We start from the raw sequence: 27,416 nt of genomic DNA on the forward strand, positions 1-27,416 counted from the left end.
CACCAGCAGTTTCAATAAAAACAAAAACAACAGTTTGCTGCTCATCTTTTATTCAGGCACAACAAGAAGCCTCCTGTATTCCACAAAAAGGCATGTAGGTGCTCATTTCTAGTCTCATGTGTACGGCACCACACCCACCACCAACACCAGCATCCCCCCCTCATCGTCATGGTTTCTACGGCAGAAAGCTGCGACCCATGCAGCTGCTGCTAGGTTACCAAACGCCTTCCAGAAAATCGATCAGGAACATCGCATAGAAGTCATTGGGAGGTCAAACCTACAGGCCATGCAGGTGAAGTATAGCATGGTTTTATGGCGACTGCTTTTAACTTTGATCTAAAAAAAAAAAAAAAAAAAAAATGGCTTCTGTGTGACAGCACCGGATACTAGCGCATAGTTTTAGCGTTTTGCAGAGGGGAAAACCAGAGTAGGTCCTGAAACCTTAGTGAAACACCAACCCTCATTCTAATCTTTCATTCCTGATAAAGCAAGAAGCCTGAAAATGTGCTGTACTTCCATGTGCTGCCATAGATGGCGCCGCGGTGCAGCCTGAGCCACACCTGGTCTCCTTGGAAGAGGGGCAGAATGGCGTGGTTGCTGGCGGTCTCGTGGTCGGGGGCTCCGTCGTTAGCATACGCAGAGACCATCACCTCCTCGTTACGCATGAGGTTGACGTAGAGGGGAACGTTGATGGCGAGCTTCAAGATGTGAAAGATGAACACGTAGGTCCCGTTCACAGGACAGGTGAAGTGGCCGATGTGGGCGTCGTACATCTCCCCCAGGTTGCTATGCAGCTGGTCAAACACTATAGGCTGGTCAAGGTTTCCTGGTGCAAAGTTGGCAGTGCGAGAGGCAGTGAAGGCCACGCGCAGCGGCTGGGAGAGCGGGTAGAGAGGCATGGGGAGTAAGGCTGCAGGCGGATGGCTGTGCGGCGTCAGCGGCACCTCCACCGTCGACACGGACAGGGAATCCCCGTGACCCGAGTCCACCATGGTAAACGCTCCATCCCTGTCGGGGCTGCTCACTGGGGAAGAGTCACTCCAGGCTGCTGCACAAAGGAAAAGAGGAAGTTAATATCAGTTAACAGAGCAGACGGTGAGAGGAACATTTCCTGTTTGGAATGCGGCAGAATTAAACCAACTCCTGAGTCACTGAGACCTCTTGGTTACTTCAGGGTCCGTCTTCTCTGCATCGGGCTGAATAGAGTTAATCAGCACCTTTATAAAACCCTAGACTTAAAAAATGTTCCAATAAAAAGTGCTAAAAGTTTATTCTGAGTCGTCATTTAAATCTAAACTTGACGAGTGACACCATTGTTGCGTGTTCCTGTTAGAGATAAACATTTCAGCAATATTTTATAGAAGAGGAGGCGTGTCTACTGTAGAAGGTACAGGTCGCTCCGTCACTACCCGATCTGTCCTGGAAGCGCCATCCATCCTTAGCGTTCCCGAACAGATACAGCTCGCCGACAACGACGTAATAACGGTACTGAAAATACTTAAAACATTAAAGAATGTGAAACTAGATCATATAGAAAGTATTGAACGCTTTCGATTCTCTCCATTGTATTGCGTGATGACGTCATCATGGGACATGCTCAGAGCCGTCACAGTAACGTTCCAAAGGCTAAGAAGATAGGAAGATAATCTGTTCGCGCATGCGTAAGACAGATGGCGCTCTAGGGGCGGATCGGGTAGAGACACCCTCATCCTGCCCAAGATAAAATGACACACAGCAGAGCAGATGGAGGCGGGGCCAACAGAGGCAGGTTAGCCAACATCGTCATTACCCGATCTGTACCATCAGCTCATCTGCGCTACCCGATATACCTCCAGTTCACCCTCGATTTTACTTTATAAAAGACCAAATCTAGTCTTTAGTGATTTAAGGATAGAAATAAATACTTCTATAATTACAATATTTATAGTGACCTGGATTAATATCTGCTTGTGCAGATCGGGGTTTCCCAGCACAGATCTGGTAGTGAATAATAACAATCATGACTGATCTTAGCTAATGTTAGCCAACGTGAGTGGCTAGCACAGCCTCTAAGAGTTGCTCTCACAGCTATTAGAAGAAAATGCTATCGTTTTCTCACAGGTTGGAGGTTCCCACTGCTTATTCTGTTCCAACCATACTGTTGAAACTAGGTGCAGATCTACAGTCAGGCCTAAAGAGTCTGCTGGCTAAGCTGTTACTCTCACTGAGAAAATGGTTTGTGTTCGTACCATTGCAGCCATGTCTGCCTCCTCCTCGTCTGAACATGTGCTGATATCCAGAGTCCTGGGAAAAAAAAAAAAAAAGACAGATTCTTTAGGAAGAACTCCACAGAAATCCCTGCAGCCACCGCCATGCCTCACACTGTAATTAGCATTTCTTCTCAACCTTAAACTATGTTAACATGAATATTAGGACGTCATCTGTTCCATCTCTGGTTGCACCTTTAACCAACAGCTGCAGTGAAGCGACCGGGGCCCCTGGCCGCGGCGACCGGGTCCCTGGCTAGATCACTGTAAAGAGCCGATTACATCTAAAAGCTTCTCTGGGTTAATAGTTGTGGTGACTTCACTGTTCTTCTGAATTTAGGAGCAGAAAGTTTGAAAAGATGCAGTTAAAAAATGTATTGCTCACAATCAGAAATTCTAAGTAATCATTTCTTATTTAATTTAATTCAGTTTCTATAGCGCCAATTCACAACACATGTCATCTTAAAGCACTTTCCAGTTCACCAGATCATCCAGTCAAATTGATTCAAAGTTTTCAATCTAAGTAAAACCAGTTGATGCATCAACCCATTGACTCTTCAGCAATCCCTCACACTAAGCATGCTTGTAGCAACAGTGGAGAGGAAAAACTCCCTTTTAACAGGAAGAAACCTCCAGCAGAACCAGGCTCAGTGTGAGCAGCCATCTGCCGAGGCCCACTGGGGTTCAAGGAGACAGAAGCAGAGTTCTTATCGTTTTTATTTTTTGTTGAAATGTAAAAAACAAAAAAACAAAAAAAAAACTTAACATTACTAATAAAAGTTAAAATTCATCTGAAAGATCATTTTCTCTACATATTCGATTCACTTTACATGTTCATCCAAGCTATCTGTGGAAATATCTGCTACTGAATGAGGAACAGAAGAAATCCTTTGGATCCAGATCTTTTCAGCAGAACCTGAATGTTCCTGAAGCTCTGAGTCATTTGGCTAAATAAAGGCTTCACTGGACATCCATTAAACCTGGACTGCATCCAGGATTTTCCATTTCTTTCTATACATTATCACATTTAAAGTCGTAGGGAAACTGCTGTTCCAACTGTTGCATTTCTGAATTCTCCCTAGTGTTGCCCGAATTTACACAAGTGAATAAAGTGAATGCTATTGGTCGTTTATCAAGGGGGCGGGATTGTTGTGGCGAGAGGTCCGCAAGCAAGTTTAGCTGTGGCCGGTTTGTCGTAAGCATCTTGCTAACCAGTTAGCAACTTAGTGCTAATAGGTTCCTAATGGGTATTTCCATTGGGACGAAGTAGCGCTGAATTGATGACTTAGAAACGACACTGTCAATGAACACTATGCACAGCTGTTGAAATAATTATGTATAAGATGCTTAATGTTTGTTCCTATGATGTATAATGTGTGATATTACTGTTCCAGAGAGGTGTTGCACAAGCAGTATAGGTCAACTTTCAGGAAGTATTGATCCAGCTTAACGAAAACAGCCATTCTCGGACCATTTGACTGCAAGACATTTAAATGCAAATTGACCTGTTCACTGAGGCAGCGAATTGAATTGTCCATCTTGTTTCCCTTTCCTCTAATGCAACCTCAGCTTGTGTAACTAGGGACCCCCGACTTTAATAGTGAGGAGAAAGCTGAAGACCGGCAGAGTGGGGTGGAGATATACCTGCACGGTCTCTTCCTACTCTCCTCGCGAGTAAAAAGAATTGAGTCTCCACCTTTCTTTCATTGTTTTACAGTGTTTTAGGTGTTAGACCTGACATTAAATTGGTCCTTCGAGGCGGATGCCAACACATTGTTGATTCCAGTGGATGTGGGTGAAATCCAGAAAGACTGTGGCCACAGCAGGACCGTTAAGTCCTTCAGAACCTTTGACGGGACTGGATTCATCCCCGTTCCCTGGCTTCCCTGGGAGAAAGGCACACAGGAGGATGGCAGAGTCCTGTAAATTCTGTAAATAGGACGGCGGAGTCCTGTAAATTCCGTGAGTAGGTTTAAGTGAAAAACCTGACTGAGGGAAAAGACCTGAAGGATTCTAGACTCTGTTCATGCAAGATAAAACAGTCCTAATAGGGGAACAGACCCCTGGGATTGTCTGTGATAAAATAGGACATATATAAGAAAAAAACAGGTGGGGGGGGGGGGGGGGAGTTAACGGGGGGGGGGGGGGAGTATTACTACTGCTAGGTACAAGTATTTCATATAAAAGCAACAGGAAAAGCAAACAATACGACCCTTATGGATGCATGAAGGCAAGAATTAGAAAATTACCACAACAGTATCTTAAGTATTGTCCTGTTGAAATAAACCAGTGTTTTAGAATACCCTAGGTGTTACAATCACAATGAACAGCAACTGCAGAGCTGACTGCAGCTGACAGCCAGGGCCTGATTGGTCTCCAGCAATATTAGGTTATAAACAAATGTAAAGAACCCGCCAGAAAACTACTTTAGTCACGCAAACTATGGTAGCGACCATCAAACCCTTAACCCCCCAGGCAGATTCCAAATCTGTATCCAGACTTGGATGAAGTGAGTAAATTAGATCTTCCATTATCTACAGACCAACCAAAAGGATTTTATATATGCTGCAGAAGGTCGCAAATCCTGATCTAGGAGATCAGCAGCCTCCAACAATCAGTTTCCAGTCTTTGGAAGTTAGAAAAGCTGCGGCAGACGCAGCCTGAAATTTCCCACAGGAGGGCGGATTATAGACATTTAGGGTCCATAAAATAAAAAAACGGGAGAAAACGTAGATGAGTTCATTCATTTTGAAAAGGAGTATAGATTTTACAGCAGTATACCCTATGCTGATGGAAATGAAACACCATGCCAGCAGCAACTAAAATATGTTAATGGAAAGTTTCGAGCCACATATCTCAGAGTGGGTTAAAAATACATAATTATTTAAACTGGCAAGGCCTAATGCAAGGGCATAGGTTTGATTTCAACTTCAGAGGGACACTTTGGGTCTTCAGTTTCATTGGTCTGATGTCATCGGTCATATGCAAAAATATGCATGCTCTTTTTTTATGCTACATTAGCACTGGAGCTATCAGAGGAACTGACACTGAGCATTTAAAATATTAACTTCACAATACAAGTTGTAAATCTGGGCTGTAGTTACTGTGTCGCCAATTTCATTTATTTTATCTATGGATGAAACAATCATATTAATCGATTATTTAAATAATCAACTAATTCATTAATTGATTAATCGTTAACTGGAGTATAGAGCCACTAAAATATGCCTTTAGTTGACAGAGCGACCCACTTAGAGCAGGAATTATACCAAGATTGTAAAAAAAAAAAAAAAAGTAAACATTTTGCGTTTAAAAAAAAAAAAAAAAAAAAAAAAAAAAAGTCTTTGTCCATCAATATTCTCCATCCAGAACTCCTCAAGAGGAAATGTATGTTTCACCTGATTTAATTTACTAAAAAAAAATCTTTAAGGAACCTTTGGCTGATCTGATTATTAATCAATTTGTTGAAAGAAGAATCGACACATTAATCAATTAGCAGAATAATCATTAGTTGCAGCCCTAATTTTATGGTAACTTTTCAAACACATTTCTTCCATCATGCAGCAGTGAAGGGCAGCTGCTTCACCCTGAGGCTGCCCTGCAGCATTATATCTGTTTCCTACAATCATATAATGTTTCTATTATACAAGTGAGTTTAAGAATTAAACCTAACAACCTTTTATCATCATCCTATATTGCTACTGTTTTTAAATAGCTCCTTATGTCTATTTTCTTTTTAGTGGCATCATCTACAAACAACACTGAAAATGAGCCTAAGTTTATTCAAATATAAAATCACTTTTAACAATCATAAAAGACAATATAACACTATCTTTTCTGTAATGTAATAGTATCTAAAATAAACAGCCAGATTCAAGCATTATTTACCAGACATTAATGTACTAATTTACTTATTGACTGTGTGGAAATCTAGAAAAACAGAATCAGTGTAAATAGAGTTCCTCTGTTTGTCTTTATCCTATTTCTAGAAGTAGAATCAATTAAATAGAACTATTTTTATGTGGAAAACAAAAATTAGCAGATCTTTAGCATCATTCTCATGTTATGTTCTATAAAATAAATAAAACCTGTTATTTATACCTGAACTGCCGTGAAAATGAAAACATTAATAGAAATATTGGTGAAATGGAATCAGATATGTTGATAGTTTACAGTCTTTGTTCTTTTTAACAGCAGTTTTCTGAACTCCTGTCTGACTCAGAATATTTAGTTTGAGAAAAGAAATCCTAACGTTGGTTACTTTCATTTCTCAAGTTCATCAAATCCAAACTCTCTCCTGCTTCTATACAGAACTGCAGTCAGAAGCTTTAGCCTGTTTTTGCGTAAATATTTAGTTTTTTAATTGGGACTAGTTTCGTAGCCCAATATTAATTTTGGTAATTTCAGCGTACTCTAGTGTCTTTTTTGCGCGCTCCAAGCACGCACGCGCGCACACATACAGCCTAGAAAATGATCACTCAAAAATCAGACAGTGGAGTTAAACAGTGCAGCACAGTTGATGCGCTGCTATGGGAAAGGGACAGGAAAGAGCAGGAAACTGCAGCTACTAGGCAGAGAAGCTCCGAGAGGAAAAGAAGCCACTGCTGCAACCATGTTGTTCACATGCAATTATTATATAGGGACAAAAATTTTGGTAGGGACATGTCCCTATGGTCCCTATGCAAACCTACACCCATGGCCTAATGGAACCACAGCAATGCCAAACATTATGCTAAAAAGGGAGGTGGTGCATCTGGAGGGGGAGGCATAAATATTCTGGGCCGATTCTATATGTGACCCAGAAGAAATATTTTCTTTCCAAGCCATCGGACCCCTCGAAGGCATCGAGGAGGCCGGGGCGGTCCTAGGGGCCGAGGGGGCTTTCAGCCCAGACCAGTAAAAACAGATGAGGGATGCTGGAATTGTGGGTCAACAGAACATTGGTTTCCAATCAGATTTGGGAAGAGGCTGCAGGGACGGCTAGAGCAAATCCAGAACCTTTAAAAAAAGGGGAGCATGGGAGCTATTGAATGCATTAAAAGGAATAAAACAAACAAATAGTACTTACAATTAATGGACAGGCAGTTAGATTTGTCCAGGGTAATAGAAATAGAAGACCTTCAAACAGGAAAAGGGTTGCATGCTTCTTTAGTAATATCACCAACTCACCCCATTAATCTGTTAGGAAGGTAAAATTAGGCATTGCAATTTTCCCCACGCAGGGTGGGGATGAAGGCTGTACGAATAGGAAATGTAATGACGTTGCAACAAAATCCTCCTGTGTTTTATTCAACATGCTTATCGTCTCAGCTCCATGCCGATCTGTTCCCTACTATGGAAACAGCCTTATAAAACTCTGATGTAAAACCCCAGGTCCAAGATTTAGCATGAGTAGAAATAACTCATGATTCTTTGCTATCACAATCAGATGAAAATTATTTAAAAGATATCCCAAATGCTTTGTGGTCTACGGGACCAACTGATTCAAGACTATTGACAACTGTAGATCCAGTTAATATAGTTCCTAAATCGCAATATAGGCCAAAAATAAAGAAATATCTGCTAAAATGTGAAGCAAAGGAAAGTATAAAACCAGTTATGAAGAATTTATCGGGTGCAGAAACAAGTCTGTTGCTTGGGCCATGTTATTTCAGAAGGTAAAAAAGATACAAGAAAAGGGAAAAACTGTAATAGCAAGTGAGCGTAAGCCAGTAAAGAACAAATGTCTTTTTTAGGATTGTGCAATTACTGCAGAGTTTATATTCCACATTATGCAGAAACAAACTCAGCTTCTCTTAAGCCTTAATTATGACACATCAATCGCCATGTCAGAGACAATCTAGTTGACCCCAGAAGCAGAACAGCAGTTCACAGAGCTAAAACAGAACTATTCTCAGCAACTGTCTTAGCTCTACCAAATTATCAAAAACCATTCATCCAAACAGTCGACGGTAAAGCTAGTTTTATGAACTCTGTTGTTACAGCCTCATGGTGAAAAGCTCAAACCTGTAGCGTACTACTCTAAAGGGTAGACCCTGTGGGAACAGCAGCTCCTCCGTATTCAAAGCAGCAGCTACATTGAGCCATGGTGTTACACATGTCTCAACAGGAGAGATGGTAGGACAGGTTAATCAACATTATACAACATATGGCTTTAACAACCGTTCAAAAAGTTTTTGTAGAACATGTCTAACATGCGCTAAATACAATCAACAAGTAAATCTAAGACCTAAACGTGGGAAGTTTCCCTATCCCACATATCCGTTTCAAATAATACATATGGATTTTTGTAGAACTAAATCAAAGCGAAGGGAAAAGAAAAGACTGATGTTTCACAGAGATGAGGATAATTAGACAGGACCAAGGGGACGTGGGGAAGAGGCTAGAAGGCAACGGGACGAAGAAGAATGCGCTGTAGGTGGGGAAGAAGTACCAAAGGAAGAAAACTAAAAACCTCTCTTTTGAAAGAGATATATGATTCAGATAAGGTTTGTGGAAAGCAAGAGGGAGCAGAGTGCTAGAAGACATGCAATGTAGAATAGAAGGTGTAAAGAAAGTGATTAGAAAGAGTAGATGGAAAGCTTTTTGTACCAAAGATATGACAAGGCTTTGAAATTATTAAATGGGCTTAAATTAGTCGTAATTCGGGTAAGCCCCCATTTATAATTGTTGGAGATGCTGGAGGCTGTTGATGCAACTTGCCTAGAGGTTGATTTTGCACCATAAATAAAAATGTTGATCGTTTAAACATTACAATGTCCAGAAGTTAGGAAACTGGACCCAAAGTGGTTTTGAAACTGTACATGGACAAGTGGCTGCGACTTCATTTATGGCTTTCCAAAATAGAATAGCTTTAGAAATGTTAGCAGAAAAAGGCGGAGTCTGTGCTGTATTCGGCGAGCAATACTACTAATACTACAGCTTCGAACGGCAGCCTGACCATAGCCCTGGAGGGTCTCAGGTCATTGAATGGTAAAATGAAAGAGCATTCCGGCGTGGACACATCTATGTGGGACTCATGTTTGGACACGTTTGGCAAATATCAGTCCTTGGTGTCCATAGCTGTGTTTGCCGCCATCTTGACCCTGTGCAGCTGCTCTCTAATTCCCTGCATTCGAAGCCTCATTCAGAGGCTTATTTCAACGGCTATTTCCTCTCCGCAGCAGCAGCTGCTGCAAGTGTATCCGTTCATCACCCACACAGACTCTGCAGGTGAAGGTGATGATGATCAGAATGTGGAACAGTTTTTTGCCCGCCATGAGGGAACTTGTAGCTCCTCCACCTGTAAGTGAATGTATCTACATTATAGTATGAGCTGATGGTCAAAAATCACCTTTGAAGCGACTGCTTGGTGATATCTGTATTACTTTGATCAACTGACATACACCATAAACAGGGGGGGAAATGTTGGAATAATTATGAATAAGATACTTAATGTTTGTTCTTATGTATAATGTGTGACATATTACTGTTCCAGAGAGGTGTTGCACAAGCAGTATAGGTCAACTTTCAGGAAGTATTGCTCAAGCTTAATGAAACCAGCCGTTTTTTTACCATTTGACAGCAAGATATTTAAATGCAAACTGACCTGTTCACTGAGGCTGCAAATGGAATTGTCTATCTTGTTTCCCTTTCCTTTAATGCAACCTCAGCTTGTGTAACTAGGGACCCCCTCACTTTAATAAATAGTGAAGAGAAAGCTGAAGACCGGCAGAGTGGGGTGGAGATGCACGGTCTCTTCCTACTCTCCTAAAAAGATTTCTGACTTTGTGCCTTTCTCTCCTAGTGTTTTAGGTGTTAGACCTGACAACAGCGGAAACATGCAAGAGGAGGAGAGTTTAGTGTCGGAGGTCGTGGATGAGTCTCCTCCGTCATCCATTTTTTTATTTAGAGGAGGAAAGCGGGGACGAAGATGTTGTGGAAGAGGACGCCAGGGCGGCAGAAGCTTGGTTTGGTGTAGAAGGCTTCCAGCCGTACATGTTTGAGCCCTTGCCTCGCAACGCTGCCAGTTCTGTTAGCTCTACGTCTGCTGAAGACACAGACGTCCATCCCCGTGAACACTGGGACGCAACTCAATGGGAAAGGAAAGGATTCTGATTTCTGATTTCAACCATTGCGTATATTAGCTGCAACATGTGAATCAGGATGCTATGACCGAAAAAATTTGATTGACAGATGACCGTTTATATAGGATTGGTCGAATGTAGGTGTTCAGGCTGACGTAGAACTAACTGCCTGCAGAAGATGACGAAAAAACCCCCACAGATTTTAAGACAGGATTTTTTTTTTATAGAAATTTTCTAACTTTTGGGAAAATATGGTCTGATAAAGAGTACATTTATATACATGTTTAAGCCAGAATGATTTGAAATTTAATTACTTCCCTAACAGTTTGAAGAGGGGAAATATAAGCTTCTATTGTGGAGGATTGAGGCTTCATTTACCAAATTAACTTCAGCTAGTTCAATTATAGGTTTGGGAACTAAGTTCATTTGTTGAAAAAGTGAACAATGAACATTAGCAGTTCATTTCCACCTGAGTGAACTGAACTGAGCTTTTTAACCATGAACTGTCACAACATTGCCCTGCTCTATATAGTGATGGAGGGGTCAGAGGTCAGGGTCATACACAGCCTCTGTAATCAACTGTTCCTCAGCAGACAGATGTGTTAAACATGCAGGGGAGTAAAACTTAACCACTGATCTATTCCCAATGGGACCACAGTCAGAGGTCCACATCAGCATGGAAGGAGGCCAGACCGTTTTAGAGCGTAAGCAATCTGAACTGGAAGATGAGGACTTACTTTAGCTGCATAGAGAAGAGGGCCAGAGTCCCTGAGATGGGGTGGGGGGGCATAGGGTCCTCCTGCAGGGAGAAACACAGAATAAAACAGTCATGGAGACCTGAGGAGCTTGGCCATAAGCAGAGGAGATACCACGCAGTGAGGAAGAGGAGGGGTGTTGAGGGGCGATAACTTGGCGCCCAGAGGACCAAAAGGTGTGAGGCGCTCCCTTGCCACCAGGTGTCATACCTCTAACAGATCCTCTGGTGTAGGATGGAGCAGAGAAGCCGGGGGACGGGAAGATCTGTCCACCATTAATGGCCGAGTAGTCCGACTGGTACCCTGCATGGAGAAGAGCCAGACATGAAGAGCATCACCCAAAACCTCAGGGGCAACACGTCGCTCCACACCTACCCATCAGGAGCTCATCATCTGGGGGGGCGAACTCTGGCGGGGTCTGGGTACTGGCAGTGCTGTACTTGGGCCCAGAGCAGACTGCACCATGGGATTTGTAGTGCAGCTCTCCGTTGTGGGGTAAGGATGCAGCCATTTTGAAGACCTGCAGGAAATAAAGGACCGAGAAGAGAATGCTGGAGAAGCTGAGCGACATTTCAACCAACACATGACGCTTTAAGACGCTTCAGCACCGCAGTGAGTTAATGAGTTTAACAACAGCCAAAGTGGTGGAGGACACCGTCAGCTTAGGGAGATCAGAGAGGCAGTTTGTTCAGTTCATCCCAGTTTTCCCTCTTTTGATCCGTTTGCTCTGAGGGAAACTGTTCAACATGTCCTTCAGGAGCCACAGGAGCCAAGGGCAAAGGAGCCCCAGGGGCCGGGCAAAGAGTGATGAATCCTTAGGTCAGGAACAAAACGAAAACACTGGAGATTGTAACAAGGTGTGATATTACACTGCTCAAAAAAATGAAGGAACACTTTGAAAACACATCAGTTTTCAATGGGGCAAAAAGTCCTGCTGTTTATTTATCCTGCTATGGACTGGGTGATGTGTTAGAAACAAAGGATGCCACATCATATAATGGAAATGAAAATTATCAACCTACAGAGACCCGAATTCAAAGGCACCCCAAACATTACAGTGAAAAAATGATTTTGCTGAAATTTCACTGCAGCAACTTCAAATGGTATTCAGTCATCTCTATGGCCCCCACCTGCATGTATGCATGCCTGACAACGTCTGGGCATGCTGCTAATGAGACGACGGATGGCGTTCAGGGATTCACTGAACTCCTGGACAGTTTGAGGAACAACCTGGCGGCGTGGGATGGATGGAAACATAATGTCCCAGAGGTGTTCTATTGGATTTGGGTCAGGCGAGCGTGGGGGCCAATCAATGGTATCAATTCCTTCATCCTCCAGGAACTGCCTGCATACTCTCGCCACATGAGGCCGGGCATTGTTGTGCACCAGGAGGAACCCAGGACCCACTGCACCAGCATAGGGTCTGACAATGGGTGCAGGGATTTCATACCAATACCCTAATGGCAGTCAGGGTGCCGTTGTCTAGCCTGTATAGGTCTGTGCGTCCCTTCATGGATATGCCTCCCCAGACCATCACTGACCCACCACCAAACCGGTCATGCTGAACGATGTTACAGGCAGCATAACGTTCTCCACAGCTTCTCCAGACCCTTTCACGTCTGTCACATGTGCTCAGGGTGAACCTGCTCTCATCTGTGAAAAGCACAGGGCGCCAGTGGCCGACTTGTCAATTCCGGTGTTCTGTGGCAAATGCCAATCGAGCTCCACGGTGCCGGGCAGTGAGCACAGGGCCCACTGGAGGACGTCGGGCCCCCGGGCCACCCTCGTGAAGTCTGTATCTGATTGTTTGGTCAGAGACATTCACGTATGACATCATACACGCTCCGCTGTGATAAAAAAAATATAAATATAAATATTATAACCGCGGATGTCTGGGGGACAGTGATTCGCCTACATGTTATGAATGCACAATTTGCTTAACTAAGTATTTTTTGTTGTTAAATATTAGATATTTTGCAAATTCAAACTTCAAATTCAAAACAAAGCCCACGCCTGTCATCTGGATGCCCTAGCAGTGTCACAGTGCCACGCAATGCCCCAGCATGCATACTACCACACTTTCAGCGCTGCTTAGTGGACCCATGGGGATTATCCATGTGGACTGAGCCACTGGATGGACCTTACCGAGTGAATGTTCTGGAACTGTGATGTAGTGAGAGCTCTCCTCATTGGAGGGGTGGAGAAGGACTCTGCCTGGGGTGGAGTGGAGGTGTTGGACCTCAGCCCATTACAGGGGGACTGCTTCCCTGAGTCACTTCCTGGGGTCTAAAGAAGAGTCAGTGATTCCACATTCATCCATTGATTAAAATAGTCTTTGGTTAGATTCCAGCTTACATGTGAACAGTTCTTCCCTTCCTGGCCAGATACAAGAGCCTCCCGGTGGTACAGAGGCGGTGAGGAATGCCGCTTCCTTTCAGCCAGCTGGAGCGACTCCTGAAACAAGACCAGATAGAACGAGTGACTAAATAAAAAAACACAAAAACCACCCATGACCACCAAAAGGCATGTTGGCGGTACTTGGGACTGGTGCTTCACAGAGGGCTCCAGGTCACTGGTCTCCAGGCTCTGATCCCCACTCGTCATACTGGCTTTGCGCTCCCTCAGCCTGGGAGGTAATGGGGTTGACTGAACGCAGGAAATAAAGAAATCCAAACCTCATCAAATCAATCATTTCAGAAGAACATGGCCAACAATAAATTAAAGCCATCTTACATGCAGAGTTTTGGCCAGAAAATCAGGGGGGCTTCTCAGACATCCCTGGGCTGGCAGGGGGAAAAAAAAAGAAAAACATACAGTTAAAAACAATCAACCTATAGAAAGAGGTGCATTTATTCTGACAGGAGAGATTAAGAATAGAGAACTTTAGCATCCGACTCAAATGTAGAGATGAAAAAAGGCAGGAATGCTGCCAAACGAAGACTCAAAGGGTTTAAGTACCAAAACACTTCTGATATGGAAACAGACTGAAGGTTCAGAGCGAGGTCTGAAGTAAAGCCGCTATTTTACAGAGTTGGTTCATGCGAGAAAGTGGTACCAGGAGAAAATGTTGAAAGGGATTCATTCAAAGATGAATTCGCACAGAGAATTTCTCAGAGATGTGTGGGTGTCATCCTATGTTTCTGGGTTTCTAAGGGACTGCTGGTCCTGAAAGAGGAATAACGCACCAACTCCCCAACCTACTGCGGCGTAAGCCACTCCCCAACCAACCGCGGCGTAAGCCACTCCCCAACCAACCGCGGCGTAAGCCACTCCCCAACCAACCGCGGCGTAAGCCACTCCCCAACCAACCGTAGCATTTGCCAGATACCACTTTGTCAACTGTTTGGGTTCTACCTTCTGCTGTTGCCAACATTGCGTATGATGTCACAGTTCCATTGTTGCCAAGAAAGAGACAGCCAAATGCTTTTTTGACAACAAGATTTAAATTTCACCTCACTTTCTTCTACTCTGAAAACAAGCTAATAAACGAAGAGAAGATGAGTTTGTTTAACGTTACCTAGAGGAGAGAGCGCTCCAGGTGAACGCCTAGTTAGCCTGGGTGTACCATTGGTCAGTGATGTGTCACCATCCAGGAGGGAGTCCTGTAAAAGACAGATGGTTTAAATTGGAGAACAGATATGTAAACATTACACAAACAATAAAGGTCTGCTTTATAATGGAGTGGATATGAATGGACCTAAACTGATCCATTAATTAAACTTTCCTTCAAACAAATTCTCACACTTTGACCAGGTGAGCTAATATGACCAGCAGGAAGTATCCTGATCGAATGCAGCTCCATACTCAAACTGATCCAAGCAGGGATTTGGACACTGTTCTTCTACCCAATAGCTTTTCTTTCTTCAGCCATCAGAGCAGAACAGAGATGGGGGATCTGGAGTCAAGTCATCTATGTCATGTGTTCATTCACTCTGCAGATTGGACTCACCTGGTTCAGTGGCTGGGCAGAAGAAATGCATGACAGAGATGACTTGTTGACTCCAGATCCCCCATCTCTGGAGCAGAACCCTTTGAATCTGCCCACAGTGGCCCACCTCTGCAGCCAGAGATCATCAACAAGCCAGAGCAGCCAATGGTTCACCACTGCCTTGACCACCGTTCACAATGTCCAACATTCCAAAATACCCTAACCAGGATGAAGAGGAAGAGTGGTGAGCTTAATACTTCTAACTGAAATCTAATGCTACATTCAGGCCGCATGCGCCAGAGGGAGCAGAAGCAGCTAGTTTACATGAAAAGTCAGTGGTTGACGTGCATCAAGGCGCAGCAAAAGGTCCTGCAGCGGGTTTAGAGCAGCAGGAGCAGCACATTACGAGCTTCTGAGGCACTTCAGAAGCAGCAGCTGCTCAAGTTGGGAAAACTTGAACCTTTGCTGCTGGATGCACTACATCAACCAATCAGAGAAGCTGATCTGGGAGCTGGCAGGGAGTCAGACACAGGACTGCTGATGCAGAGCGCTATGATCACTCCTCTGAAACACTAACGCCTAAATTAACTTAAAATGTAGAAACCTGCCGACAGAATATGTTCGCTTTCATTATCCTGCTGCCTGCAGTTTGGATTATGTACGTCAAAAACGCTAACATCTACTTCCAGCCGCCACCAACAGTAGGGGAAAACCCCCAAGAGGCGAGGGGGCCTGAGGCAGCTGCTGCTGGGGATTCCCAGTGACAGCGCAGCGCCGGTATGTGGGGGTCTGAGCAGCTCCCACAGAGAAATAATCTTTGAAGGCAGTGTCGCTACCCGATCCGTACCGGTAGCACGATCCGTACCATCAGCTCATTTGCGCCTGCGCGAACAGAATAACTTCCGGGTCGCCAAAAAATAATGTAATTACGGAACTGAAAAAACTTTATTTATATCCTTAAATAATTAAATAATACTAAACTACATCGTAAAGACAATACTGAAGACTTTTCTGGATGAAATGGATGCTTTTTAAATTCAATCCATTGTATTGCTTGACATCATCATCAGACATGCTAAGAGCAGTCTGTGAATATATGAAAAACTGCAGGTCACGAAAGGTAGCAAATGAATCCATTGTGGGATCAGTACTGCTGGAGTGCATAGTTAAGTACAGAGTAAATCAAATATTTAAACAATTTTAAATATATACGCTGTGTGACGTATATTTGCGCATGCTCAGAGCAGTCAAAGTAACTATCACAAGGCGATTGAACTTTTTTATGTATTTCTGTTTTTTTATTTTTAGAAAATGCAATATATAAAATACAAAGATATACAAAAAGAAACCCATGCCTCTAAAAAATACAAAAGAATAAAAAAGTAAGAAAAATGAAATATTGCCACCGGAAGTTATTCTGTTCGCGCAGGCGCAAATGAGCTGATGGTACGGATCGTGCTTCCGGTACGGATCGGGTAATGACAGGCAGGATGGTAATCTGGATGAACTGACTGCACAGACCATGTTTTCAGGTGGACTTTCTCAAAATAGATTCAAACTACTTTTTACCCGCTGATCACAGCTAATATAGCAAAGCTGCTCTACCATTGATCACAGGAGCAGCAGAAGCATCAGACGCATCTGGACACATTTAAATGGACGTCTGACCTTAATGTGGACAAGCATCAGAAATGAAGCAGCAGGAGCCTCTTTGCTCTTATGCTATGTTCAGACCCCAGCCGCTGGAAGCATCAAAGACGCACCACGATGCTAACATGAGTGCTAGCCTTCTACCCTGAGCATGATGCTAGAGCCACTGCAGAGCCTGATGGAGGGACACCTGCTCATCATCAGTGGGAGGTTTCAGTAAGAATATCTTTCTTAGATTTACAGAGTATGGAGGACCACCTGCATGAAGCTGAAGGAGCCATGGATCTTTGTCATGAGATCCTCCAGATGCTGCTTCCGGAGTACGGGGTCTTCGGGTAAAGCAGAGGGGGAGCTGAAGACCTCCACCAGTATATTCATTTGATTAGGCTGCAGGAACCAAGAAGACCAACAAGTTATTCAGCAGTTAAACTCAAACATTTCCTCTGTAAACTAACTGGGACTCACCAGCTTAGCATTTCGTTCCGCTTTGGTTTTATTCTCTTTTCTCTAGGGAGAACATGATTCATTAATCACCAGGTCAGTCAGCGGTAAATAAGCCGATGGGCATACTTTAGGTCTGAATGTTGGGCTCCAACTTTAGCTACTGATCTAAGAACCTCAGCAATCCTCCCTGAGGAACTATTCAGGACTAGAAACCTCACCCGTTTGCTCTCAGCAGAGCAGGCTTTGGAGGGGATTTTAGGGATGAAAGTGGCCGCCCCCTTCCACGGTTTGTTGGCTGGAGTTTGTGGAGACATGGCTCCATCAGGGAAGTCTGCATCCCAGCTATCTGGAGGCTCCCGCTCCCTCACAGCCTTAAATTCCTCCTTCCAGTCCTTCCCCTCTGCAGTCTCCACATCAGTCTGGTAGAGCCTGTTCAAAAACTGCAGTGGCACCAAAAGCAAGGCTGTCGATGAGTAGATTCACAATCACATCAAATCCAGCTGAAACAAATATTTGTTTACCTCCTTTGACTTTTCCTGTGGCATGAATTTTAAAGCTGAAGAGAAAAGACATGACAGCAATTAGTCACTAGAGTTAGCATTCCCATCAGAAGCAAAGAAACAGGACAGTAAAGTCACCTTTAAGTATAATAAACATTTTCTTTATAAAACCAGACTAATGTAAGGACCCATAAGAAGAAACTAAAGAACCTGTAGGATTACAATACTTCGATATAAATGCTTCAACATCAACCTGCTGTGGAGAACTCCTCAGAGGTTTGGAGCAACAGAAGAAGAAACTGAGGTGAAGAAACCAGTGGTTGTGTCAGAAGATGGAGCACAAATCATCAGGATGTGTCAGTTCTGATTTAATTAGAGGAGGAATTTCTAAACGAGAGAATCCAGACTGAACCGGATCACCGAAAAAAATAGAATCTAAACAGGATATATTTATATTTATATGGATGAAAGATGCAGTCAGCTTTCACTGAGAACTGAAACTTCCAAGTTTAACTGTGAAAAACTCAACGAAAATGAACCAGAACCCTGAGCATCCCCCTGTTGGACCCTTTCAGAGCTCCTCACCATCTTAGACATTTTGTCTTCGTATTTAGACATTTGCTGAAATGTGTGATCTTCACTTTGTAAAATCCCCTCACAGGAGGTCTGAAATAATCACACCATATTGAAAACTTTCTGCTGAAAGTTATAAAATTAACCCCCTTGCAAATCGCCTCTTATTGTTGCATCAGATTGATCCAAATCTCTGAGTTGCTGCTGGATGAACGGACTGGACTGAAGACGGGTCTGCAGAAACCGGACCGAGCTGAAGGCCTTCCCTCCACCAAACCAAAAACAGTAACTGCACCCCCTCATTTCCACTGCTTAATGCTAATCAGTGCTCTGCTTGGGTGCTTTGACTGCAGCTAACATCTGTGTGTGTTTCAGGGTTTATTTACATTTTATCTGCTGCTATTATAAAGGACACTTTTAAATGCATTAAGCCTTAAAATCCTGCAGACTTTGAAAGGACTCTTAAACCCCTCTTCCCCTTTTATTTCTTTAATTCTGCCTATTTTTAGTAGCGTTTATTGTTTTCCTTAGTTATTAGATATAATACTGTGTGATTGTAGCTAATAAAGGTACCATTGTCTTTTAACTCGTGGTCTTTTGTGTTCTTTTTACACAGGGAACAATTTATCACTCAGGCTGGATTCATTCTTCTTTCAGTAGCATCTGAATGAACAGAGATATTTATTTGGTTGGTGATTAATAACACTGCTAATAGCCACAGCCTAAATTACTAAATCGGTGAAAGACAACTGGATTTTTAACAGCCAGATTCAGGAGTCTAACCCTTTAGGGAAGGGGCTAAAACCCTGGTCAGTAAGCAAGTTACAGTTATAGTAATTCAACTCATAACAAATAACTAGATTTACCCTTGACTTGTATTACCTATTAACTAACTTCCAGTTCTAGTTATTTAATATATGCATAATGTATTCTCAGCCTATTCCGGAAAGAAGGAGTTAATTGGCATTCCAAGGAACAAACAGGAACAATTTCCCACTGCAATAAGAAATATGAACTGGGACATTTTACTATTGGATAATGAACTAGAAATAATTAGTCAGAAATTCACTGAATGCTTACAGACAAAAATTAATGAATTTGCAGTGACAATTAAACACAAAAGCAGAAAGTGTTCTCTTCCTTGGCTCAGTGACGACATCAAACAATTAATGAAAGACAGAGATAATGCCCTTAAAAAAGCCAATAAGTCCAAACTATCTTGTGAGAGACAAAAATTTGTTTCATTACGGAATAAAGTGACAAGACAACTACGAAAAGCAAAGGCAGACTTTATCACAATTATTAAAAACTGTCATGGAAACCCAAAAGCTATTTGGGAACAGATTAATAAATTAACAGGTAAAACTGTTTCCAGTAACAATTTAATACAGTTGAAGAACAATGGCATGCTTTTGCAGGATCAGTCTGATGTGGCACAGACACTAAATTAATATTTTGTTGATTCTGTTGAGACCATAGTCAAAAGTTTTCCTGTGAAATATAACAACATACCTGCCTTTAGTTCAGAATTGATAATTGAGCCCCCACTAAATCCAACATCTGTATCCATATCCGATGTGGAAAAGGCAATTAAACAGCTTAAGTATTCAAGAGCAAAAGACGTGTATGGGATGGACACACACATGTTAAAACGAATAGGTCAGTCAATTATTGGTCCACTAACACACATCATTAATATGTCACTAGACCAAGGGAAATTTCCTGAGCCATGGAAATTTGCTAGCGTCATTCCCATATTTAAAGGTGGCAACTCTCTTCTGACATCTAATTATCGACCTATTAGCATTTTGCCAACATTATCTAAAGTTTTTGAAAAACTGGTTGCTAAACAAATCATTAATCATCTTAATTGCAGTTCCTTTCCTTTACACTCAATGCAGTTTGGATTTAGGGTTAATCATTCTACAGAGACGGCAACAAGGTATTTTCTGGAAAAGGTTTAATCCAATATGGACAAAGGAAGGATAGTGGGAGCAATTTTTTTAGACCTTTGTAAAGCTTTTGATACAGTTAATCATTCCATTTTACTGTACAAACTCAGTACATTTAATTTTTCCCCCAAATTCATTAGCCTCATTAGTTCATACCTTTCATCTCGTTCTCAAAGTGTAAGAATTGACCAATACAATTCCACCCCCTTACTATTATCAACTGGTGTTCCACAGGGATCAATTGTAGGACCAATTCTTTTCAGTCTATATATTAATGATTTACCATCTGTGTGCAAGAACTGTGACACTTTGATGTATGCAGACGACACAGCTATCTTGGCTTATGGAAAATCCACAGAGGAAGTTGCCGCAAAACTAACTGAGGCCATGTCACTGATGTCAACCTGGCTTGAGCAATCCTGTCTGCAACTGAACATATCTAAAACAGTTACCATGTTTTTTTCAAAAAACAACCTCATAAATATAGAACCTGAAATTTTAATATCTGGAGAAAGATTACAGGTCGTCACTGAATATAAATATTTAGGTTTACATATAGATTCGCATCTCAATTTCAAAACTCATATCCAAAAGGTTCGTAATAGGATTAAGTTTAGCAAACTTCAGATTCATTAGAGATTTTCTTTCAACTGAAGCTGCTAAATCATATTTTTTCTCCATGATTTTATCCCATATAACATATTGTATAATAAGTTGGTCCAATACTCACTCTACTACAATAAAACCATTAGAAACATTATATAAACAAGCATTAAAAATACTGGATAAAAAACCTTACCACTACCACCATTGTAGTATTCTGAGGAAATATCAGTTACTTACCTGGAACAATCTTATCAAATTCAAAAACATCTGTTTAATTTATAAAATCAGACATGGTTTAGCACCACCTCCACTATGTGACTTTGTACAGTTCAGATCCAGTGAGGTCAGGGTAACCAGAGGGGTAGTGAGGGAAGAATGCATCATCCCCCAGAGAAAAACAGCCTTTGGTCAGGCTGTTTTCTCCGTAAGAGCATCTCAACAATGGAACACAGTGCCAGAAACCATCAGAGACTCTTTGTCATTCTCTTCATTCAAAAAGAATGCAAAAAAATGGCTTGTAGAGAGCCAAATTTGTGGACACTAAGGTTTTTAGTGTGTATTTAAATAATTTTACAATATATTTTTAATAATTTTACATACATTTTACTTCTTAACCATAATGTTTTTATGTAATTGGTATTGTAATTTAATCTTGTGATTTTATACTTGTGTTTATTTTTAAGGTTGCCTTTTTAATATCTGGCTGGGGGACTACCGATGAAAATTAGCACTCCTTAGCTAACTCGGGTATATTTACATTGTTTTAATGTTTATTAATGTACACTGTCCCCTTTCAAATAAACAATAAATGAAATGAAATGTATCATATATATATCATAAATATCATAATCTTCTGGTGAAGTGGGACAACACACCAAAGGTATCGCCCCAGACATTAAATCTCATCTCACCAGGGAGCGTTATCACAGATCCTTCCTCCCAGCGGCTGGAAGACTCTAGAACCACCACTGTTCCCAACAACCTCCATCAGTTGTTCCATTCATGCTGACTTTGCACAGTTTCTACCTTAGTCAGTTAAATAACCTGCTGCTGTCATTTTGAACATCTCTGATGCTGCTGCTACTTTCAAAAATCCATTACTGGAAAAACGTCCATAGCTGCATATTGGTTATTTATTCTCCAGTTTGATATTATTAAAACACTTTACAGGATTTTATTGCTTATATTGCATCTCACTATTATGTTATTCTGATATATTTCTCTAAGGTCCACATTTGTGTGACTGTTTTTTCTATAATCTTTTTGCTGCTGTAACACCAGAATTTCCCCATTGTGGGACAATAAAGGTATTTTCTATTCTAATCTATTCTGGAGCAGAGGAAGCAGGAGAGCTCCTTCTGCATGTCCTCCATCTCTGCAGCTTCTCGTCTGCATCTCCAATTGAGTTTTTTCTAAAATGTTTAATTCTACACCTCAATCCTTATTAATAAAAACAATGACTTTCATCTCAAATTGCATTTTTTTTCCTGTAAACTTTATCTTCCTGTCAGTAAAGTTCATGTTGTGATTTAATCCAATTTCCTTTTTGGTTCCTTACTATAGATAAATGAATAAATATTGCCCTTTACTGTATATTCTTCACAGTTTAATGGATAAACTAGATTCACTGATCATAAAAACTGTCGTTAGATTAATGAGTTTTGCAGCCTAACCAATAAAGTTCATAGAATGGCAGGAAGTTCTGCCGTCCACTTCCTGCTGTTGATCATGTGACCAAGTCCTTACCGCTCTGACCAGCCGAGCTCACTGAACGCACTGGAGTCCTGCTGGGGGGGGGCGGTGGACGGCTGAAGAACTTGTAGTTCAACAGTCTGAGGAGCTCCTCCTTCAGCCGCTTATCTGCAACAACAGAGTGGTTACCATGGTTACCAGGACTAACCCCACACACCTTTCCATCATCCTCTTCCTCTGGTTTCTGTCTGCTTAGATGGGATGCTAGGTAAGACATCAGTCCATGAGGGGGCACAACACAGAGGGAGCGCCATAGGTCCCGGGGAAACCGAGGGAGGGGGCGCCATAGGTCCCGGGGAAACCGAGGGAGGGGGCGCCATAGGTCCCGGGGAAACCGAGGGAGGGGGCGCCATAGGTCCCGGGGAAACAGAGGGAGGGGGCGCCATAGGTCCCGGGGAAACCGAGGGAGGGAGCGCCATAGGTCCCGGGGAAACAGAGGGAGGGGGCGCCATAGGTCCCGGGGAAACCGAGGGAGGGGGCGCCATAGGTCCCGGGGAAACCGAGGGAGGGGGCGCCATAGGTCCCGGGGAAACAGAGGGAGGGGGCGCCATAGGTCCCGGGGAAACCGAGGGAGGGGGCGCCATAGGTCCCGGGGAAACAGAGGGAGGGGGCGCCATAGGTCCCGGGGAAACCGAGGGAGGGAGCGCCATAGGTCCCGGGGAAACAGAGGGAGGGGGCGCCATAGGTCCCGGGGAAACAGAGGGAGGGGGCGCCATAGGTCCCGGGGAAACCGAGGGAGGGGGCGCCATAGGTCCCGGGGAAACAGAGGGAGGGGGCGCCATAGGTCCCGGGGAAACCGAGGGAGGGGGCGCCATAGGTCCCGGGGAAACCGAGGGAGGGGGCGCCATAGGTCCCGGGGAAACCGAGGGAGGGGGCGCCATAGGTCCCGGGGAAACCGAGGGAGGGGGCGCCATAGGTCCCGGGGAAACCGAGGGAGGGGGCGCCATAGGTCCCGGGGAAACAGAGGGAGGGGGCGCCATAGGTCCCGGGGAAACCGAGGGAGGGAGCGCCATAGGTCCCGGGGAAACCGAGGGAGGGGGCGCCATAGGTCCCGGGGAAACAGAGGGAGGGGGCGCCATAGGTCCCGGGGAAACAGAGGGAGGGGGCGCCATAGGTCCCGGGGAAACAGAGGGAGGGGGCGCCATAGGTCCCGGGGAAACCGAGGGAGGGAGCGCCATAGGTCCCGGGGAAACCGAGGGAGGGGGCGCCATAGGTCCCGGGGAAACAGAGGGAGGGGGCGCCATAGGTCCCGGGGAAACAGAGGGAGGGGGCGCCATAGGTCCCGGGGAAACAGAGGGAGGGGGCGCCATAGGTCCCGGGGAAACCGAGGGAGGGGGCGCCATAGGTCCCGGGGAAACAGAGGGAGGGGGCGCCATAGGTCCCGGGGAAACAGAGGGAGGGGGCGCCATAGGTCCCGGGGAAACCGAGGGAGGGGGCGCCATAGGTCCCGGGGAAACAGAGGGAGGGGGCGCCATAGGTCCCGGGGAAACCGAGGGAGGGGGCGCCATAGGTCCCGGGGAAACCGAGGGAGGGGGCGCCATAGGTCCCGGGGAAACAGAGGGAGGGAGCGCCATAGGTCCCGGGGAAACAGAGGGAGGGGGCGCCATAGGTCCCGGGGAACTGGTTCCAGGAAACTGAGGGAAACCCAAAGATTCCGGGAAAGTGAGGGAACGCCAAAGGCCAAAGGCCACCTGACCGTTTGGACGGTCAATTAACTTTCCCTCCCCGTCGGGTCAAGTGGCTCCGCCTCCCCACAGGGTGTCTGCATCACCCTTGTTCATCCTCGTTGCCATAACAAACCCCACACTGCTTTGTGGGAGAGCTCTTGCAAAGCATTCTGGGATATATCTGCTGGTCTAGTGACCATGATCTCTACTTTTAAAAACGCATTGTGGAAAATTTAGACTCCAATACTTTTTCCTCCACTAGACATTCAGACGCTCGTATAAAATGGCGTAACCACTATAGAGGAGATGGTTTGAACGTTTGGACAGAGCCTGAATGTTCAGGAACACAGAGGGAACACCAAAGGTTGATTTAAAGGAAATCAACTTCTACCTGTGGAAACGGATCAAGACTTCCTGCCAGACAGAAAAATGACTGCAGCCAAGAACTCAGACCGCCCCACCACCTTCAGACCGCCCCACCACCTTCAGACCGCCCCACCACCTTCAGACCGCCCCACCACCTTGGATCCGGACTCTGACCAAATTTTTGCTTTGAAGCAAAGGTCAGGACCCGAGTTGCTTTTCTGTGATTATTTCTCAGACATTTACTCACATGTCGAACCAACCACAGGTTTCTCCTTCCCATCCAGGAGGTCCATGTAGGCCGAGGCCGCCTGCTCCATCTGCTCCTCCAGGCTGCAGGGGAACCATGAGGAGATGCTACTAAATGCTGAAGGTGCTTTACAACCACAAACTGCTAAAACTTGATGTTCCATAAGAAAGCAGAGCTCAGAGCAACACGTCCACCCTGGAAGCTGAAGCTCCATCAAAGGACGGGACGTCACAGGCTAAGCCCCTCCCACCCTCCATAAGGAGCGTCTCACCTCAGCTGACCGTCCCTGGTGACCCCCAACAAGGCAGCCAGCTGGTTCAGGCTGTGCAGCAGCGGAGCTGGGATGTAGGGAGCGTCACTGCTTCCTGCCATCAGCTCCTTCCTCACATGTTCCTGCTGGAGAACAACCAGAAGGTTCTGGAACTGGAGCATCAGGGTCAGACGCCTCCTCTCAGCCTCCAGCTTCTCAGCCTGCTCCTGCTTAACCGCCTTTTTCTGAGCCTTCAACAGCTGCAGGAACAGAGTACATAATCACCATCATCATCATCATCATCATCATAATCACCATCATCATCATCATCATCATCAGCACCACCAGCCAGATTCTACTAGAACCACAGGATGCTACAGTGACCCCTAGAGGTTGGCCTGATCCACTGCAGTTAGTGACTAAAGAAACTGCCTGTTCAAAGCGTCCATTACTGCAGCCTGGATGGTCCTGAGAAGTTCCAGAACCACGAACCAGGAACCAGATCCAGCTGCTTCATAGTCCTCAGCCACAGTCCTCAGAGGAGTAATCCAGAAGGTGAAGTGTGAAAGTTCAGCAGTGGTGACGGGTCATCTGCCGGGTTCCTCCCCGCACCTCCTGCTCTGCCTGTTTGCTCCCCGCACCTCCTGCTCTGCCTGCTTCCTCCTCGCACCTCCTGCTCTGCCTGGTTCCTCCCCGCACCTCCTGCTCTGCCTGGTTCCTCCCCGCACCTCCTGCTGATTTCCCTTGGAGGCCTCAGCATCCAGGCAGGAAGTGGTCTATATCCAGATCTGGAAACTTCTCCTTGTTCCGACTAAAACCCTCGCACTAAGCACTTCCTGAAGATGTTTGTGGAAACATGTCAGCACTGAGGAACATGAAGGAGACACCTACGCTCTGGGTCAGGCCGTCCAGGGTTCTGTGCATCTCCCGGGCGAACTCCAGGTGATGGAGCACCTGGTCAAACTTCTCTACAGCAGCCTGGAAGAGAACACAGCAGCTGAGGGCAGGGGAAGGAGAACCTGGAGGAGATCTGAGGAGCAGCCTGGCCTCACTCACCATCTGATCTTTGTTGAGGACCTCCCCCTGGACCAGCCTCTTCTGGTACTCCTTCAGCTTCAGCTGTGGGTGAGAAGGTTGGAGGATGAAGTGGGGGAGGCGCTGGTCAGCAGCTCCCAGCAGGAACCCTTACCTTCTTCTTCTCCAAGTTGCGGACTTTGTGCTTCAGGCAGATGAGGCCATCTTCTATGTAGGTCTCATAGCCTTGGTAGGTGGTGGACACCTCCAGGTTCTCCACCCTCTGCTCCTGCTGACCTTCAGGTTCCTCTGTCACATCCAGGGACCGGGGTGGAGATAGCTGCACCATGATGAGGAGACCTGCTGCAGGAGGGACAGGTGAGAGGAGAACCCAACCAGGAGCAGAACAAAGACTCCAACTTCAGATCAGAAACCAGGAGACATTTAAACCCAAAGACGGCGCGAGACCAACGCTTCAAAGCGATCAAAGAGCCGCACCTCGCGCCGTTTTCCTCAGAGACGTCGAATTCACACCTGATGCTTGGCCACGCGGGGGCCAGGCCGCGCACGCGCACTGCCTTATATAGCCTGCAGGAGGCGGCGGCGCGCCTCCGTTTCCACAGCTGCTGTCTATGAGGATGAGGAGGAGGAGGAGGAGGATGAGGAGGAGGAGGAGGAGGAGGAGGAACATGGAGGACAGCCAGAAGATTACACACCTGGGAACCCAGACCTTCATCAGAACCGGACCAGAACCCAGACCTTCATCAGAACCGGACCAGAACCCAGACCTTCATCAGAACCGAACCAGAACCCAGACCTTCATCAGAACCGAAACGAACCAGAACCCAGACCTTCATCCGAACCGGACCAGAACCCAGACCTCAATCAGAACCGAACCGAACCAGAACCCAGACCTTCAACCGAACCGGACCAGAACCCAGACCTCAATCAGAACCGGACCAGAACCCAGACCTTCATCAGAACCGGACCAGAACCCAGACCTTCATCAGAACCGAACCAGAACCCAGACCTTCATCAGAACCGAAACGAACCAGAACCCAGACCTTCATCCGAACCGGACCAGAACCCAGACCTCAATCAGAACCGAACCGAACCAGAACCCAGACCTTCAACCGAACCGGACCAGAACCCAGACCTCAATCAGAACCGGACCAGAACCCAGACCTTCATCAGAACCGAACCAGAACCCAGACCTTCATCAGAACCGAACCGGACCAGAATCCAGACCTTCATCAGAACTGGACCGGAACTCAGACCTTTATCAGAACCGAACCGGATCAGAACCCAGACCTTCATCAGAACCGGACCGGATCAGAGCCCAGACCTTCATCAGAACCGGACCGGATCAGAGCCCAGACCTTCATCAGAACCCAGACCTT

At 45.0% G+C, this 27,416-nt stretch overlaps 1 protein-coding gene across 1 annotated transcript; it reads right to left on the bottom strand.

The window, feature by feature from the left end:
* Window positions 1-41: 41 nt before the first annotated feature.
* Window positions 42-26,634, bottom strand: caprin2 (caprin family member 2). Its single transcript, XM_038281611.1, has 21 exons — window positions 26,515-26,634; window positions 26,192-26,379; window positions 26,059-26,121; window positions 25,894-25,980; window positions 25,024-25,262; window positions 24,753-24,835; window positions 22,467-22,580; window positions 17,611-17,645; window positions 17,308-17,529; window positions 17,111-17,152; window positions 16,904-17,032; window positions 14,585-14,669; window positions 13,801-13,850; window positions 13,606-13,713; window positions 13,423-13,521; window positions 13,213-13,353; window positions 11,443-11,587; window positions 11,223-11,370; window positions 11,050-11,116; window positions 2,229-2,283; window positions 42-1,048 (listed from the first exon to the last, which is right to left on the bottom strand). Exons 2-21 carry the CDS (start codon window positions 26,363-26,365, stop codon window positions 474-476), a joined length of 2,661 nt encoding a protein of 886 aa, XP_038137539.1. The 5' UTR covers window positions 26,366-26,379; window positions 26,515-26,634; the 3' UTR covers window positions 42-473.
* Window positions 26,635-27,416: the final 782 nt, after the last annotated feature.

The sequence above is a fragment of the Cyprinodon tularosa genome, unplaced genomic scaffold, assembly GCF_016077235.1.
Source record: "Cyprinodon tularosa strain WSP-4 unplaced genomic scaffold, ASM1607723v1 ctg1034, whole genome shotgun sequence".
Taxonomy (NCBI): Eukaryota; Metazoa; Chordata; class Actinopteri; order Cyprinodontiformes; family Cyprinodontidae; genus Cyprinodon; species Cyprinodon tularosa.